General features: G+C 39.5%; 1 protein-coding gene across 3 annotated transcripts in view; it reads right to left on the bottom strand.

Moving 5' to 3' along the window:
* Positions 1-17,535, bottom strand: part of traf3 (TNF receptor associated factor 3) — an 88,947-nt gene extending 71,412 nt beyond the window's left edge. Inside the window, exons 1-2 of one of the 3 annotated variants that reach the window (XM_031890883.1) lie at positions 2,999-3,285; positions 1,331-1,604 (exon numbers count right to left, since the gene is read on the bottom strand). Coding sequence is in view for 1 of the 3 variants with exons in the window: in XM_002937990.5 (XP_002938036.2) it covers positions 2,999-3,005 (7 nt within the window). In the remaining 2 variants the exon portion in view is untranslated. Of the gene's footprint in view, positions 1-1,330; positions 1,605-2,998; positions 3,286-17,299 lie in introns of those variants that run through there. The other 2 variants (XM_031890884.1, XM_002937990.5) reach the window with 2 other exon arrangements.
* Positions 17,536-17,959: the final 424 nt, after the last annotated feature.

Raw genomic sequence — 17,959 nt, 5'->3', positions numbered from 1 at the left:
ATAAAAAAAAATCTAAGAAATTAAGAACTGTATTTAAATAGCTACAATAGATTTTCAACATAAGTTCAATTCATTTTGCTCATATTGATAAAAGGTGAGCATATAGTGTCTCTTTAAGACTAAAATGACTCAGGGTAAGTATGTGAATGAATGAATCTATAAATAGATGATGCTGTCTATACAGTGCCAAAAAGACAGTGGAGTAGCTTAGTGTTAAAATGTTGTTTTGAGCCACTTGGCATATTGTTATACACAAACTTATAATATTTTAAGGCAATGACAATTCCAGGCATTAACTGCCTGCGGAGATTGGGAGAATCCGTGGTAATTACAAGTTACATCAACGTGTCAACAGCTATCGTGCCATATTATCTTTGGTCTTTAGAGATACTGATAGTTGAAGGCCAGACTGTAGGCTCTGTTACACATCTTACTATTCCACATGGGCCATGGAACACAAGTAGAAAAGCAAAATATGACTAGACGGGAGTTTTTAAGAATTTCAGTCAAACTGAGTTCATCCGAGTCACCACAAAGCCACCCGTAGGCAAGACCACTGTATTTTAAGACAAAACACACCACAAACCCACTCTACTCAGACTGGCAAACTGCTGACTGTTGTTTAACTCAAAAGAAACAGGGTTAGGAAGGAAACAGTTCCTGATATAAGCCAAGCTTAATGCTATCATCCATCTTGTGCAACAAGTATATGGAATACACTGAACTGATAAAACACAAAGCCTAGCCTTTAAAATGCTAAACAAGAAGCCATTTACAATCTATAAAAACAAAAGTGACAGGTGGCAGCCCCATACATGTGTGGATATTCTTAAAGGAACAGTAACACCAAAAAATGAAAGAGCTTTAAAGTAATAAAAATATAATGCACTGTTGCCCTGCACTGGTAAAACTGGTGTTTGCGCTACAGTAACACTACTATAATTTATATAATAAGCTGCTGTGTAGCCACGGGGGCAGCCATTCAAGCTGGAAAAAAGGAGAAAAGGCACAGGTTACATAGCAGATAACAGATATGTTCTGTAGAATACAATAGTGTTTTATCTGTTATCTGCTATGTGCCTGTGCCTTTTCTCCTTTGAATGGCTGCCTCCATGGCTACATAGCAGCTTATTTATATAAATTATAGTAGACTTTCTGAAGTAAACTCACAACTTTTACCAGTGCAGGGCAGCAGCACATTATATTTTAGTTACATTTATACACTTTCATTTTTTGGTGTTACTGTTCCTTTAACGGCATATGTATGGATTTCTCTGACACCACCTTTATTATGTAAGAAATATTGTGCTTTTTAACCCCTCTCGCTTACAGGATAAAGTCCAGGTTGCTTTGGTTCCATTACTGTATTTTTCCCAGTATAGGAGTAAAGATCATTAAGGCTGATCAGGGACACTACACTTCATCTCTCATGCACTGGCTTTCCAAGTAGATGCCTAAGAACCTTGGCTCTAAACTGATCCTGGGAGAAAGAATGCAGTAAAAATTCCAGAGAAGAAACAATCTCATCTGACGTATGCAGCATTATAATCATCGCAGAAATCAGTGGGAAGATTCCATAGTGAGTCAGGAACTGGGCACATCCCCTGCACAAAAAGCACATCGGTGACACAAGGTTTGTATGTAGTATTTCACAATACACCAGCATATATCATTAAGGATCTGTATGCAGATTTCATCACAGTACTCACATATTTACTGACACTGCCTCTTCAAACTCCCCTATACAAAAAACTAATCTGTGGTGAAATCCATATGATGTCAGTCAACTATTGATAATGCAGCCTAGTTCTTTGGTCACAGGCCAGGTTCAGCCTATAAGTGTGCGATGGCAAACAAATGCACTGGATGTTTCACAACCATAAAACAAAAGAGTAGGACCTTTTATATGCAGAATTAAAATTATTTCTAGTTATCTATGATGGAAGCATATATACAAAGAAACTGAATTGACTGTCTTTGCCTTCGCAGCCCACAGGAGTCTCACAGTGAGTCAGGGGCAGAAGAATCCAACAAGTACCATTTAGGAATGGTAGACAATGGTGCTGTTTACAGGACTGATTTTGTTCTTCTGTCATTACAGACTGTGTTTGATAGAATACCTGACTGTAAAAGCTCAAAGAAGACCAAGCAGCAGCCTGTCAGTGCCACATTACTTGCCACATTTTACACAGAAAAAAAAGATTAGCAGTGAATGTGAGTCCAGATGATAAGTTACATCTGTGACATAAAAACATAGTTTTACAAACAAAAGTTGCGAGAAAGAAGCATGAAGTACATTGTATTGACTGAAAAAACTAAAAAGTGCCAGTTCTGTTTCAGGACATAACCAGATGATGACTGCTGATGAATGCTGTTACCTCTCTTCCTGTACAAAATGCAAGGAATTGCAGTGTCCCGTTTAATGGGAAAAGCGCCAAGTAAACAGCATCTCAGTGTAATTGGTAACTAACTTATAAATTCATACTTGCACCCATTTCCACTATCCACACTGCTATTGGTCTGCAACAATATACACATATCTATTAATATACATGAAGTTATGGCTAATTTAAGCAAAGTGCTATGCCATGGATCCAGTGGGTTGGCAGGCATGTGGCCATATTGCCATCAGAAATAGGATCTTTAATCTTGACACAGGTAGATTTAGCATGGTAGATTCCATGCACACTTGCAGGTACCTAAGCAGAATAAACCAATGCCCAAACGCTTCTGGCTATTAGGCATTCAGCAACAACTGGAATGGACGCACATCTGCCGGATCAGGACTCATGGGGTTACACTCATGGGCAGCACCTACAGTATAAAGTGCCTGCCGTTGAAAAGCCGCCTTCATACCGGCCCGCAATCGATATACACAAGGACACTGCCTCTTTAAGCACATGGTCCGCCCACATGAGTACCTTAGGGTTTGAGGGCTAATGTGGGGCACAGGAGCCACAAGTGTAATACTGTCCCGGCCGTATAACGCGGTACTTACTGTGCATGAAGTAATGCCGGCACGGCCTGTACCCTGCAGCCCGGAGCGGTACGAGCAGCACGGAGAGAAAGGCGTATTGGCGGCGGCAGCGGTGGCTTCTCCGGCTTTTCCTCCAGGAGAGCGGCTCAGTACCGAAGCAGAACTTTTTGATTCACGCTTGCCATTGATCCGCACTCTGTGTGGGATTCTGTGATCCGAAAACCCCCATTCCCCATAATGATCGGACTCAGCTCGGGCCCCTCCCCTAAGCCTTTTTTTTTTTTTTCTTTTCTGGAAAGTCCCTTCAGAGAAGCAGAGCAACACTGCCTGAGCACTTCCTCTCTTCATGGAAATCCCCGATTACAAACTAGTGAGCTGCCAGACAGACATAGTTTTGAAAAGCAGCCCTGGCACATGGTGCTGCCCCCTGCACGCCATACGCTCTGCCATGGGGGGACTGCCTTCACATGCACATACATTTCTATGTACGTTTAAATAAATACACACATATGAAAAGTTTGGCACAACACTGGAATTGTTATTAAAAAAAAAAAAAAAGAAGCATGAGAACCAACACCTTGGGTCTTTGTCAGGGAAGGCCCACAAGTTAGAGTAAAACGTTGGTTCTTTATAAAGTTTAAAAACAAGTCCTGTTTGTGCCAAGCTTTTATTTTTATGTATATTTTTGCCTTTGTGCAATTACCTACCATATATATATATATATAAATTGTGCATGTGTGTTACTTTACATTTCTGCTTCAGCTCTATGGTATGTTGTCAGGATTTATAAATGGACATTATACTTGTGTAACCCTGATCTTTAGAGATACACTTACACTGGGGGGAAGATAATCCTGCAGTTTTCAGGTCCCTGTCTAGCGGTTTAAAGGTGGCCATACCTAGGCAGATTTACAGTAAGCTGTTGATTCAGGTCCCAAAGACAATGTATGCCTGTGTGTGGGCCTCCCCAACCAATATCTGGCAAAAATCAGGCAGTTACTGATTTTTCTCTTGGACCGAGGACTGCGTCAGCTCATGGTATTGTCCTCGCTTTGACTTCTCATATCCTCTTCATTGTAATGCGATCGTTTGGCCCAAGCATTAGCACAATATCACCCACCCAAGGTGGGCATATCAAGGGAAAGATTTGCTCATTTGGTGACCTCGCCAAACAAACAAATCCTAACTTGTATGGCCACCTTAACTAATGTCACATAGCATTTTCTACATTGCATTCTGCTACACATACTAATACTAGTAACAGGCATGAATGGGATCTGCCTGTCTCTGAGCACACATGGGGTATATTCCTGTGAGGGCTGCACTGCCATGTTCAGTGACTTCCCAGCAGACCCTTGTTTCTGTTTAGGACCATACTTGTATGCAGTATTGTCACATTGGAAACTGCCATTTGCTCAGCATATCATTTTACAATACTGTGCATTCTCACATCTATTGTTTTAGACAGCCGCAAGGGACTGCTGGCAAGTCAATGAAGATGGCAGTGCATTTTTTTTTTTTTTTTACAGAAAAATATCCTGGCCCAGTGTGTTATTTAGCAAACAGGTGCACCATGCCAATGATCTGAGGTAACTGGTTGTATTCACTGGGGCAATCCAGTGAATTACAGAGCTTCTATATCTTAAATGTTGTTAGAATACCCTTAATCATACCCTATGTAATAACAGTAATTATAGCCTGTTGCCCAGTTGGCTGTCTGATGGGCTAAACTGTCAGATCTCTATGTGGCCATATATTATAGATATCTTACCATGGCACCAGTCTGCCTTGTTCTGATTTTTGTCTGACACATAAGTGATTGCCACACAAATTAAAAATCCTTCGGTTATGTTTATTAACTGACCAAACTGTATGATCATCAGTGCATGTGTAATCCCCCAACTGGGCCAAGAAAAAAATCAGCCCAAGTTTATGAAACAAGATTGGAGTAACAACGGAAAATAAATATCTTATTGATACAACTGATCCTTTAAGCTTAGGAAAGGACCGCATTCCCAGCTGTATAGAACATTAGATTCATGGTAACATACCTCAAGTACATTTGCCTTGCTTACCCATTTACACTTTTTTTTGTTTAAAAAAAAAAAAAGAGCAATCCTGCATGACAATTAAACCATCTCCACTAGATGGGCTAGAAAGTTGAATTAATCTTTATACATATAGTGGCTTGCAAAAGTATTCGGCCCCCTTGAACTTTTCCACATTTTGTCACATTACAGCCACAAACATGAATCAATTTTATTGGAATTCCACATGAAAGACCAATACAAAGTGGTGTACACGTGAGAAGTGGAACAAAAATCATACATGATTCCAAACATTTTTTACAAATAAATACCTGCAAAGTGGGGTGTGTGTAATTATTCAGCCCCCTTTGGTCTGTGTGCAGTCAGTTGCCCATAGACATTGCCTAATGAGTGCTAATGACTAAATAGAGTGCACCTGTGTGTAATCTAATGTCAGTACAAATATAGCTGCTCTGTGACGGCCTCAGAGGCAACAACACCATGAAGTCCAAAGAACACACCAGACAGGTCAGGGATAAAGTTATTGAGAAATTTAAAGCAGGCTTAGGCTACAAAAAGATTTCCAAAGCCTTGAACATCCCACGGAGCACTGTTCAAGCGATCATTCAGAAATGGAAGGAGTATGGCACAACTGTAACCCTACCAAGACAAGGCCGTCCACCTAAACTCACAGGCCGAACAAGGAAAGCACTGATCAGAAATGCAGCCAAGAGGCCCATGGTGACTCTGGACGAGCTGCAGAGATCTACAGCTCAGGTGGGGGAATCTGTCCATAGGACAACTATTAGTCGTGCTCTTATGGAAGAGTGGCAAGAAGAAAGCCATTGTTAACAGAAAACCATAAGAAGTCCCGTTTGCAGTTTGCCACAAGCTATGTGGGGGACACAGCAAACATGTGGAAGAAGGTGCTCTGGTCAGATGAGACCAAAATTGAACTTTTTGGCCAAAATTCAAAACACTATGAGTGGCGAAAAACTAACACAACACTGCACATCACTCTGAACACACCATCCCCACTGTCAAATATGGTGGTGGCAGCATCATGCTCTGGGGGTGCTTCTCTTCAGCAGGGACAGGGAAGCTGGTCAGAGTTGATGGGAAGATGGATGGAGCCAAATACAGGGCAATCTTGGAAGAAAACCTCTTGGAGTCTGCAAAAGACTTGAGACTGGGGCGGAGGTTCACCTTCCAGCAGGACAATGACCCTAAACATAAAGCCAGGGCAACAATGGAATGGTTTCAACAAAACATATCCATGTGTTAGAATGGCCCAGTCAAAGTCCAGATCTAAATCCAATCGAGAATCTGTGGCAAGATCTGAAAACTGCTGTTCACAAACGCTGTCCATCTAATCTGACTGAGCTGGAGCTGTTTTGCAAAGAAGAATGGGAAGGATTTCAGTCTCTAGATGTGCAAAGCTGGTAGAGACATACCCTAAAAGACTGGCAGCTGGAATTGCAGCAAAAGGTGGTTCTACAAAGTATTGACTCAGGGGGCTGAATAATTACGCACACCCCACTTTGCAGTTATTTATTTGTAAAAAATGTTTGGAATCATGTATGATTTTCGTTCCACTTCTCATGTGTGCACCACTTTGTATTGGTCTTTCACGTCATTCCAATAAAATTGATTCATGTTTGTGGCTGTAATGTGACAAAATGTGGAAAAGTTCAAGGGGGCCGAATACTTTTGCAAGCCACTGTATATCAGCATTCATAATTACAGTAAAAAAAAAATAGGGCAACCTTTTTGTATGGTATAGTTCTGTTGAGTAACATTTAGGCTCCTTGGTTGCCATTAAACATTAAAACATAAATACTGAAATACTTATCTGGTTTAATGTGGCATTTGTCACAAAAAGACTCAATATGTGTTAGCTTACGTATGTTGCTAAATGCAACTTTACTGAACTACAGTTGCGAAGTTGGAGCATTGTACGATGCATACAAAAGCTATGCTAAGTTATAGCAGCTTTGGTGGAGGTTAGGTGGTCCTCCAAGGATATTTTTTTAGCAATGTTTAGATCAAGTACATTTAGGTCAAGTCATTCCTGGTGGAGACATGCTTTTATTCTCAAGAATATCCTTCAGTTTTAAATAAATGACCAAAACATACATGACAGAATACTATCACTAGGATCAGAGATCATTTTCTAGCTGTCTGCCAGTTATTTAAAGAAATGTCTTTCTATAACAGTCTATAAACATTCTCCACAACTGTCTCTGTTTCCTTGCTTGTAAATTAATTAGCTGCCTTTAAAGTTACACCTCACATTCAAAAATTGTAGCTGATGTCCAAGTGCCATTCCCAGGGCATGATGTCCTGAGGGTGGCATTTTTTTTCTTGCTGTTCACTATATTTTAGAGCTAGAGCAGCCAACAGAATTCAGCCCTGAGTCTTTACTGAGCACTGGTTAGTTAGCCTGCACCCAAGGGCAGGAATAAAGTGTCAAGGCTATATCTTTGACCTGTTCTAGCTCCAGAAATATAGCAGTTTTCAGCAAAATAAAGTGCATTCATCAGAATTAAAAGAAGGATTGTCCTTACCGCATTAAAGGAAAAGGGCAATTTTTGGACCTCAAAAAAAGTTGTACTTTTATTACATTACCATAAATGTATACATTTTTAAAAGAAAGTCATTTAATTTCATTTAATCGATTAAACATAAAGGTCAGGTTATTAATTACTGCCTCATCTTCAGCACAATGCTGCACAAAAGAGGTAGATAAAGTGATAAATTATTAAAAAATCTTGTAATTGCAAATAACATGTGAATGCATAATTTTCCAGAAAAGGCAAGCCCCCATGTATAAATAGACATAGGAAGCAATGCCTTTTCCTTGAAGAGAAACATGACATTTATTGGCTGCATATTGAAACAAAAGCAATTGTACTACCAAACATGATTTATCCTGAAATAGACAAAGTTAAGGACTTGAGTACACTTCAGTACACTTTTCTCTTACAGAACCTCGTAACCTGACTGCAAATATTTAAAGGAGAAGAAAAGGTATAATCACTGGGGGTGCCAGTGAAAGGTCCAGGTGATCAGTGGGCTAATAATTGGTGGCCACTGACTGTATGGTTACTGATGGCAGCTCTGCTTGCAGCTCCCATTGACTTTAAGTGCAGGTGTGAGTGCATTTTAGCTGTATGATACAAATTTTTTTTAGGCTGATTGGATCCTCAGGAAGAAGTGACAGGTGTTTATCAGGAGGCTGAAAAGTGCTGAATGTGGCATTTGCTTATAGGTTTATCCTAATACTACCTGTTGCAGTAAACTGTATTACTTCACTAATTATTCTTTCAAAAGTATAAAGCCTTCTTATTATAAACACTCAAGTTGGGGTAAAGTTAGCAGGCCCTGTAATCACTCTATGAGAACATATATTCCGCAAAGTTTCTCAACAAGTCTAGTTAATTACGTAGTTTTTCCAGATGAAGTGGGACATTTATTCATGATTCTTATACCCCTGTACAGTGTAGATCTCTATAAAAATATATATATACACCCTCAAGGGCTCAGTTAGCAGATCTTTACCTTTATAAAAGTTAACTTATAGTTAACCTAATTTTAATAAAAATACCCATATAAAAACATAAACATAAATGACCAATCTCTAGATGATGATCACAATCTCCTGTTCCATAAGTTCCTATTAAACAGATATTTTTAATAGGAACATAGAGATTGTTATCGTCATCAAGAGATTGGTCATTTATGTTCATGTTTTTATATGGGTATATTTATTAAAGTGATACTTTGGTATATAAAAGGATGCTCTCTCATTACGAGTTGATTTTACACATAAAACAGCCCATATGCAAAACACTGCTTTATCTAAATAACTATTTTCATAAAAAGATGCTTTTTTTATTGGTATATGCCATTGGGTACTCCTAAATGAAAACTGCCATTTTAAGTAGTAAGGGCCGCTCCCTCATATGATCATATGATTCACGGGGCAAACAAACAAACCAAGGGCACACATACTTGTTAGGTCACATCTGTCAATGAATGGACAAAGTTTGTCTTTTCATTTCACACTTTTTCCTGTTACAGTAAAGCTGGCCATACACGTGGCGATCTGACGATGTTTCGTGCGACCATCGGTCGCACGAAACATCGTCAGATGTGCCACACACCATTCAGGGCTGAATCGGCAGGTAAGGAGGTAGAAACAATAGGATTTCTACCTCCTTCTGCCGATTCAGCTCTGAAGGGAGATTTTGATCAGGCGCCTTCTATGGCGCCCGATCAAAATTTTCCAACTGGTCCAATCGGCGAGTCGGCCGATATCAGCAGCTTCCTGCGATATCGGTCGACTCGCCGACATACCATACACGCACCGAATATCATACAAAACGAGGTTTCGTACGATATTATCGGTGCGTGTATGGCCACCTTTAGAGCTCAAGATAAAAGCGGTAAAAGGGCAATATTTACTGATATATAATCAAGTTTGGTAAGGTTCTTCAATAGGCCACTTAATATGATATAAACTACCTGTTGGTTAAGTATTCATTCTGGGGGTGTAGTTTTCCTTTAATAAATTGTATTCATTTATGTCAAATGATATTTAGAAATGTATTGTTGATAATTCCAAGTTAAGAGAGTATTGAGTAGCTGCTGTGCAAACCAGGATGTATAGAAGGTTTTATGGAAAATAAAATAGTAGGTTGTTTTGAAATTCCAAATTAGCCTCCAGGGTAGCTTCCAGAATACAGATATTTCTACATGTCAGAATATATCACAGGGAAAGTATTCTTGTATTGTTCCACCAGGTTTTGGAGTTATCAATACATTTAAAGAAACGTTATGTCTTTAATTGTATTTTAAGTGTCAGGGTCAGAAAAACTATCTGTATTTTGTTGTTGTTTAAGTTATATTAAACTATTTTTAATTGTTTGTTTTGCAGGTAGGAGACTTTTTAAATGTTCTTTTAAGGTTCTTTAATGCATTCATTTTTGAACTGTTAACAGTTAATTAGTTTAAACTGTTTTAGTCATCTCCCAAAAAAATCTCTTATAAAAGTGTCACTCATTCCATGCTATTTAAAGCTGGCTGCCAACTCTATTTTCACTTATTATTGCAAGATTCTGTTACAACGAAGTAATCCACAGCCATATAAAATAGAATTTTCACTTGTTTTGCAATAAAACAGTTCTTGCAAATACATACATATTTAATCAAATAAAATGCAGAGTGCTCAATTTTATTTTATTGAAATGCTAGTAATCATTTTGCTTTTCAGATTTTAGAAAATTACTGAATTCCAATACACAGTATTGAAAGAAAATGTCCCTGCATGTTAATATTTGTGTATGGCAGAGAACACAGAGCCAGGCACTTCTGGTTGTGTACTGCTGGAACTACATTTGTACAGGTATAGGACCCGTAATTTCCGTAATTTGGATCTCCATACCTTAAGGGCTCTGGCACACGGGGGAGATTAGTCGCCCGCGATTAACTCCCTGTTCGCGGGCGACTAATCTCCCCCGTGTGCCAGAGCCCTAAGTCTACAAAAAATCAATAAAACATTAATTAAACCCAATAGGATTGTTTTGTCTCCAATAAGGATTAATTATATATTAGTTAGGATCTAGTACAATGTACTGTTGTATTACTACAGAGAAAAAGGAAATCAGTTTTAAAATTCTGAATTATTTGATTTAAATAGAGTCTATGGGAGACAGGCTTTCCGTAATTCTGAGCTTTCTGGATAACCGGTTTCCAGATAAGGGATCCCATACCTGTAAAACCTGCTGAAAACATAGTTCAACAGTACAGTGCACATGGGGAAGTCCTGTGTCCGACATTCGGAAAAACAATGCTGTTGGCAGTCAGACTAGATAAAAATATGGCGACAAGAATAAAAAATTGCTAAATTGCACTGGATGTTTAACAAATCAAAAAAAGTTTATATTCTACAGTATGGTTATTTTACAGTGGCTAAAACTGTACAGTGTATCCTTATAAATGGTGCATTTGGATGCCAGAACACTTACAGACACAATGCTTGCAGCAGCCGTTCTCTCCCAGGACCTCTTTCCCTTCCACACCTCCGAACTCCCTGGACTTCCTTACTTGACGTGCTCTCTCTCCCCCTCTGGACCCACTTGCTCCCTCTCCAATCTTGATCCTACTTTCTTCCCCTCTGGACCAGATTGCAACCCCACTTGTTTTCCTACTCCTCTTTCTCACCTACCGGTGCATCCTATATGGCCACCAATTACGTCCCTAATGGAAATGGGGATCAAGAGGAGAAGAAAATAGCAGAACAGACAGGATCAGGAGGTACTTGGCAGTAAAGGGATTAAAGAAGACCCCAGGAGAAACCCAAAAAGGGCAAGACAAAAAGGGGGAACAGAGTGAATGGCATCACTGCCGAACATGAAGCACAGACATAGTGCTCACAACGTGAAACAATGCACATACAAATTCTGCAAAGTATTCTGTAAAGTATGATAAATAATGTACCCCCTTAAATTTATAAAGATATTAGTAGACACCCAGAGTTATGTGACCTGCAAAAAAACACTCTTCCTGCAGTATTGTGCTATAAATAATAACAAAAATTCTCAGATAAAATATTTACTGAAGATTAAATGTTTCTGCAAGTAAAAGTATTTAGGGTAATGAAACACAGAGCCACTAGTAGCAGCTACAAAAATAGTCAATGCTGATCATTTACTGATAATTGTCTCTACATCTGTTTTAGCAAAGGCAATTCTCAGTACTGTCTATGGCAGGGTATTTTCTGGTGTTAAGTAGCTATAAAAAGTAGCTGCTACTATGTAGCTCTCTGTGTCTTCATCCTTAGGGCTATATCTTTGATAGTTATCATGTAACAGATGACTATGATCTAAAGCAACACAGGAATATATTATTGTGAGAATAAAACTTTTGAAATATGTGATAATATGCACCTCACACAGATTTCAGCTCTGAGGAATGTATGTTTATGGAGAGGAAGCCGTTAGGTATACAGACAATGAGATGCATCAAGTTCAGTCATGCACTGGCAGCACACCAACATTTGCTCATCCCACCCTGCAGCAAAAGGCAAATCAAAGTACAATTACTACCATAAATATCAAAAGATTTGGCCTTGTCTTAAGTAGACCACATTTGCAGCTACACCACTGTCCACCTTACTACACTATTAAAAAAAAACATTTGTCTTTATAGCAGGAATCAGAAAATCACTACCCACCACAAATCACTTGTCATTTTAGTAAATGGAAAGCACCAAGGGTTACCTTCATGGGTAATTATCAACCCATTTCAGAGTGGTGCCATGAAACACTTTAACAAGGAAGTTTTTTTCCTGCACAGATTTTAGGGAGTGCTTAGAAAAGTTTGCATGGCTATGCATATTAATAACGCCTTGTGTATAATATTTTTAGAAAAATGTTGGCTGCTAAAAACAAGGCCATGGCCATGTGATGTTGCTTCAACACACAGGAACTGATCAATCAATAATAATCTCAGCACACACTGAATTGGCCAGTGGCATTGCTTCTAACTCAGCCCAGTGACACAGACCAGGTATAAACAACCTTTGACTCTTTAACAGTTATGGGAAATCACAATATTTCTTCACTCAATCTTTACTGGCAAAGGTATACTGGAACTTTTAGTTCTAACATAATGCCAAGGCTTGTCTATAGTAGACTGACCAACCCTCTGGGCAGGCTATAAACAAATGACTGTTAAATATTAATAATAATGTTGCCAGCCATACATTAACTCCCACACATCAAGGGTGATTTATCAAGGCAAAAAACTTGATACGTGACCCCAAGCACATATTACAGGAGACAGAGTTGCTACTCCAGCACCTCACCCCTTCTCTAATCACCTAACTCTACAGAACAATATCTTGTAACTTGTATAAAAAGCATATCATCCAAGCAGCAGGGACTGCTTGTCTACCTTGTGCTTCTGCCTAAAATGTAATAGAAGTAAGGGTGAGGTATAGGTCTTCCTCAAAACTACAAAACAATGGTATTCTTTCTTAGAAATGTGTTTTTTTACAAATTCTTTGTGGGGGATGGATTTACATGAGAGTAATATGTTACATCCTCAACAGACCACAGCTTGTTAAAGCCTGCCAGACAACTCTGAAGCTTACTTTAGAGACTGCTTAAGCTTTTCTCAAACATAATGAATTCACTTTTTTCAAAAATCTGTATTTGTAAATTAAATGACAAGTAAGAGGTAAGCTTGGCACATGCTCATAGTGGCTTTCAAACTGAAACCAACAGAGAAGGGTTTAGAAAGCTGAAACCCACAGAGCCAGATTATTACTAAATGGGGCAGGGTAGTACTTTGCCATTCCCACTGTATTGCCAGTGCTCATTAAATATGTTACTTTTAGGAGGCAGGTGGACTCATGAGCTTAATTTGGTCCTCCTGCCTCCTGCATGCCTAAAAGCAACATATTTAATGAGCCCTGGCAATACAGTGGGAATGGCATTCAGTGGTGATATTCAGCAGAGGACCAATAGCATTATATTAAAAATTGCCAGTACTCTTTGGAGCACAATATAAAAAAAGTAAAAGTAGTGTTCACCAGAGGTGAGCAGGTGGAAATGTCACTGCACTCTGATTATTGGTATAGGAGTTATAGATGCATTTTTTTTTTTTTAAATGAGAATCAAGGGAGCTCTATTTCACCAACTGATAAATATGCTCATAAAAATCCAGCGACCTGGGGTGAACTTTACTTTCACTCTTTCATAATTATGCCCGTTATTACAGCCAGTATTATACTGATAAACATACTTTGGACAACATCACTGCAGCCCTTCTTAACAAAATCCCACAATATGTACTACCTTGTGGCAGTGGGCTACTCTCTGCCATCCAGTTAACCTAGTGAATGATAAAAATGAAATATGTGCCAAGGAAGGCTTACAGGGACAGATTCTGACATTTATTCATATAGAGGTGTATTTATTAACATTGGAGTCAAACACCACTGGTGATGTTCTCCATAGCAACCAATCAAATCTTCGTTTTGGTTGCTATGGGCAACATCACCAGTGATGTTTGTCACCAATGTTAATAAATACACCCCCTAATGTACCTAATAATAACCTCAGGTGGTAAATGTGCCTCGCTTATTATTTTGCCACAAATGCATTTTTTTTGTCTGATGGAATAAGAAGCAATCAAATCTCAAATACTTATTACTTCTTTTGTCATTGGGTATAAAATAGAGAGGTATATGTAGTAATGTAATAAAAGTTACAAAGTTTGCACCATCATCATCAGGCAGTATTTACTGATCACCTGCTTGAAAGCAAACATCACTAACCTACAGCCTAGATCTGGAACTGCCAATGTTTTAAGCTGCAGTTCAACAACTGGAAGGCTGCAAGCTGGAAATACCAGATCTGAAGGACCATTTTACAACAGCATTTTACAATTTAGAAGCATCCCTTCAATAATTAATGTCAATTGTATCTCTACATAATCTGGACATAAAATATGATTTTTCCACTGCATTTATTAAATAGTATTGTAACGGAGCCGCACACACACACAGTGACATTAGCAGTCGGGAGCTTACCCCATTTATTGTGACCACCTACAGTAGATCAAGTTTCAGGGGTGGTGTACACCCTCCCTTCGTCCTAGGAGGGTGTACCCCCGGGTGGTCACAATAAATGGGGTAAGCTCCCCGACTGCATATATCGTTGTGTGTGCGTGGCTCCATTACTATACTATTTGCTGAAGACAGGGACCTGCCAGTCCTACAGAAGGCTTGCACCACCAGAGCAGTGGATGAGATATTTATACAGGTGTGCAGTGAAAACGATTGTGTTTGTATCCAATGCATTTATACCATAATATGTTCTGGGGGTAATAAATGCAAAGCTGGAACTGGAGTGGGTGTGGTTAAAAGGGGAATGATGGGAAAGTGGATGTGGCCTAAAGTAACATTTTGGCACAATGTGGAAAGGGTGCCACATCTCTATAAATGTCACTATATATTTCACTTTAAAAATCAGGTAACCATAAGTTACACCAATGCTGAATGTAAGAATTCACATTTTACTTCAACAGATCACAACATGGGTAATTATTTTTGCCCTGAAATTGGATGCAATTATGTAACACACCAATTCTGATACATTGAATTTAGCAATCTGACTCAATTTGAAAGAACTGAATTGCAATCAAGCAATGGCCAAGGCAAACAAGATGTACAGCCTTTAAAGACTATTTCCATGTAGCCTTTAGCTTTCTAGTTGAACAGAATTCTATGAGAAAGCGAACTTACCAGCTGGAGGTTTCCATGTTAGCAATGTATAACATAATACAGATCCCCGCACAAATTCATCTTGTTTCAGTCAAGTAGGGAAACCCTACAGATCTTGTAATGTTACCAGTTGCCCATCTAGGTACTGGGCTCTAAAGCAAAGTATTTTGGTACACATTTACTAAAACCACCCATTGGTCCCTTACACTCTTGGATGTGCTTGCTGGGTTTGCTTCCCTGTTGTTGAACCCCTGAGTGCTAAACATTAAAACATTACTGACACCTAGCTACCCACAGAAAAACTGCATGCAATCCTTGGAGGCTCCAGTGTAATGTTTAAGGATTCTTGCCATGTTATCTGGGTTCTTCCCGGCATCTGTGATTTCTCATTTGTATTGATTCTTTAAGGAAAAAATATGACTTCCAGTAATACTGTGCTACTATGGCAAGATCAATTTTAGTAAGTAGTTATAATCCATTGGTGCATGATTATCATCTGACTGTAGTTGTCAATGCTGAAAACAAATTAAATAGATAATCTGTTTGAACCCATAGCATGCAAAGCAAAACCAATAGATCTGCTGGGTGTAATACACTGGCAAGCAGCTGCGTGTTTTACTAATGAATTGCAAATATCACATAAAACACTCAAAGCTTTGTTGGGCAGAATGAGCTGTTAAATGGTATACCCTGGCCAACAGTTTAAATAGTACCATAAAAAATAGTATATGTGATAGCAGAGATAGACTGGTCTTTGCACCAGTATTTATAGAAGATAACCCCGGCCAACATATCCCAATGCACATATTTTCTTAGCACCTCAGTATGTTCATTAATGCTTTTACCCGTAGGAATGTATCAATGCACTAACCCCCCCCCCCCCCACCACCACCACCAATTTCCAATAATCTAAGTGCTAAGCAATGTTGCTGAGCCTTCCCAACCCATCCAGTGTTAATCAGCCCTTTATATACATCATGTTCATCTATTAAAGGATGTCTTCATTTGCATTTCTTGATTTTTATTTGTTTCTAATCAGCAATATTATCCTTTGCTATTTGTTGTCTATAATGGATGAGATAGTCTGTTTAAATATACCATACCATAACAGAGAAAATGAATAACTGCCTCATATATCTTAAATACGGACAACAAACAGATCATTTCTTGCCCTTTTGTACATTTACATTTCTTCTTATGCCCATAATAGAGTTTATGATCTTTTAATAAATGTAAGCAAATGTATCCCCAAAGCCAGTTTTATTTTTTTCCATTCATTTATATTCTCTGCTCCCGCTTGCCTTATTTCTTAATTAAATTACTTACAAAGTTATTAATTTACAGCTGGATATTCAGAGCCCCATGGCTTGTGACAAAATGTTATAGCCGGCAGGAGAATTTTAGTCACGATGCACAGATCCTTCTAGGAGTTCAGACTGCAGTACTATTAACAAGGTGGAGTGACAGTCATTTTGTGATGTTAAAAAAAGAATGTATAAGCTTGATCCTTGGTAAATATATTCATTTTTTTCAAATATGCAATATAAAAATATTCCAACTATATCATTTTCAATATGTCCTCTTACCAAGGTTGACTAAAGGGGGGTGCCAGAGGCAGGAAGGTATCCATTTCAGTGCCTGCTTCCATCTTTTTTTCCCCCCATCACGCCCTGGGGCACCTAAAGTGACCCGGCACACATCATGTCACTGCATTGACTGGTACATTGCCAAACTGTTTTTCCATGACTGATGTTTTTTTGATGAAAATATGTTTTATGGTAGGTTCTGCCAGCTGCAGGAAATATTCCAGCCCTTATCTCAGAACTATTTTCACTAGAGACAGCAACCTGCAAATACCTACAGAGAAAAGGGCACCTGCAAAGCCTATGCCTTGTGCCCTGCCAGCTTGCTCCCCCCACCTGCCAGTCCATTAGAACATGCCATTCCATTTAGAAAGGTCACCGATCACGGGAGGAGGGGGGTAAAGGTAATACAACCTACCTCTTTCGCACTTTACTGAATTCAGTGCTGCTTGGCACCAGGTGTCTAGACTCCATTGTAGGAAAAAATAAAGGTTATCTGGAAGCAAGGGTGCTTATATGCGTGCTGGCAGAGCCATCTGCAAAAAAAGCGATCAGCAGGTGGAAACTGACTAAGTGGACAGCAGGAATACAGACTAGTTGCTCAACAGAGCAAACCATGTCATCTGTGGGCAGCTCGGAAGAACAAGTCGACCGCAGTGATGAGGTCAGAAGGAGAAGAGCTGCAGCAGCTGCACGTCCTATAGCGAGCGCCTCAGCACCCATCCACTGCTGCACTGGGACTGGCTCCCTCCAGCGCACAGGGGGTTGCGTCTGCTAAAATCATCCCTTACAGTAATGCAACGGTAGTATGCAGGACCACCCCCCCCACACTGGAGTGAATGGTGGCGTCCAGAGGAAAAAAAAAAAAGGCTGGTAGTTTCGCAGCGCAGCATCTGTATGTGACTGAAGGGAAAGGCTGCTGAAGGTGGCGATGGGAAGCCGATCAGTCGAGCCTGCGGTAGGTCGCTTAAGGACACGGTACTGCACATGGCACAGTGAGAGATACACGCATGGCACAGTGAGAGATACACGCATGGCACAGTGACAGATACACGCATGGCACAGTGAGAGATACACG

Source organism: Xenopus tropicalis, chromosome 8 (assembly GCF_000004195.4).
Source record: "Xenopus tropicalis strain Nigerian chromosome 8, UCB_Xtro_10.0, whole genome shotgun sequence".
Lineage (NCBI taxonomy): Eukaryota > Metazoa > Chordata > Amphibia > Anura > Pipidae > Xenopus > Xenopus tropicalis.
This window is presented reverse-complemented; position numbering and strand designations above follow the sequence as displayed.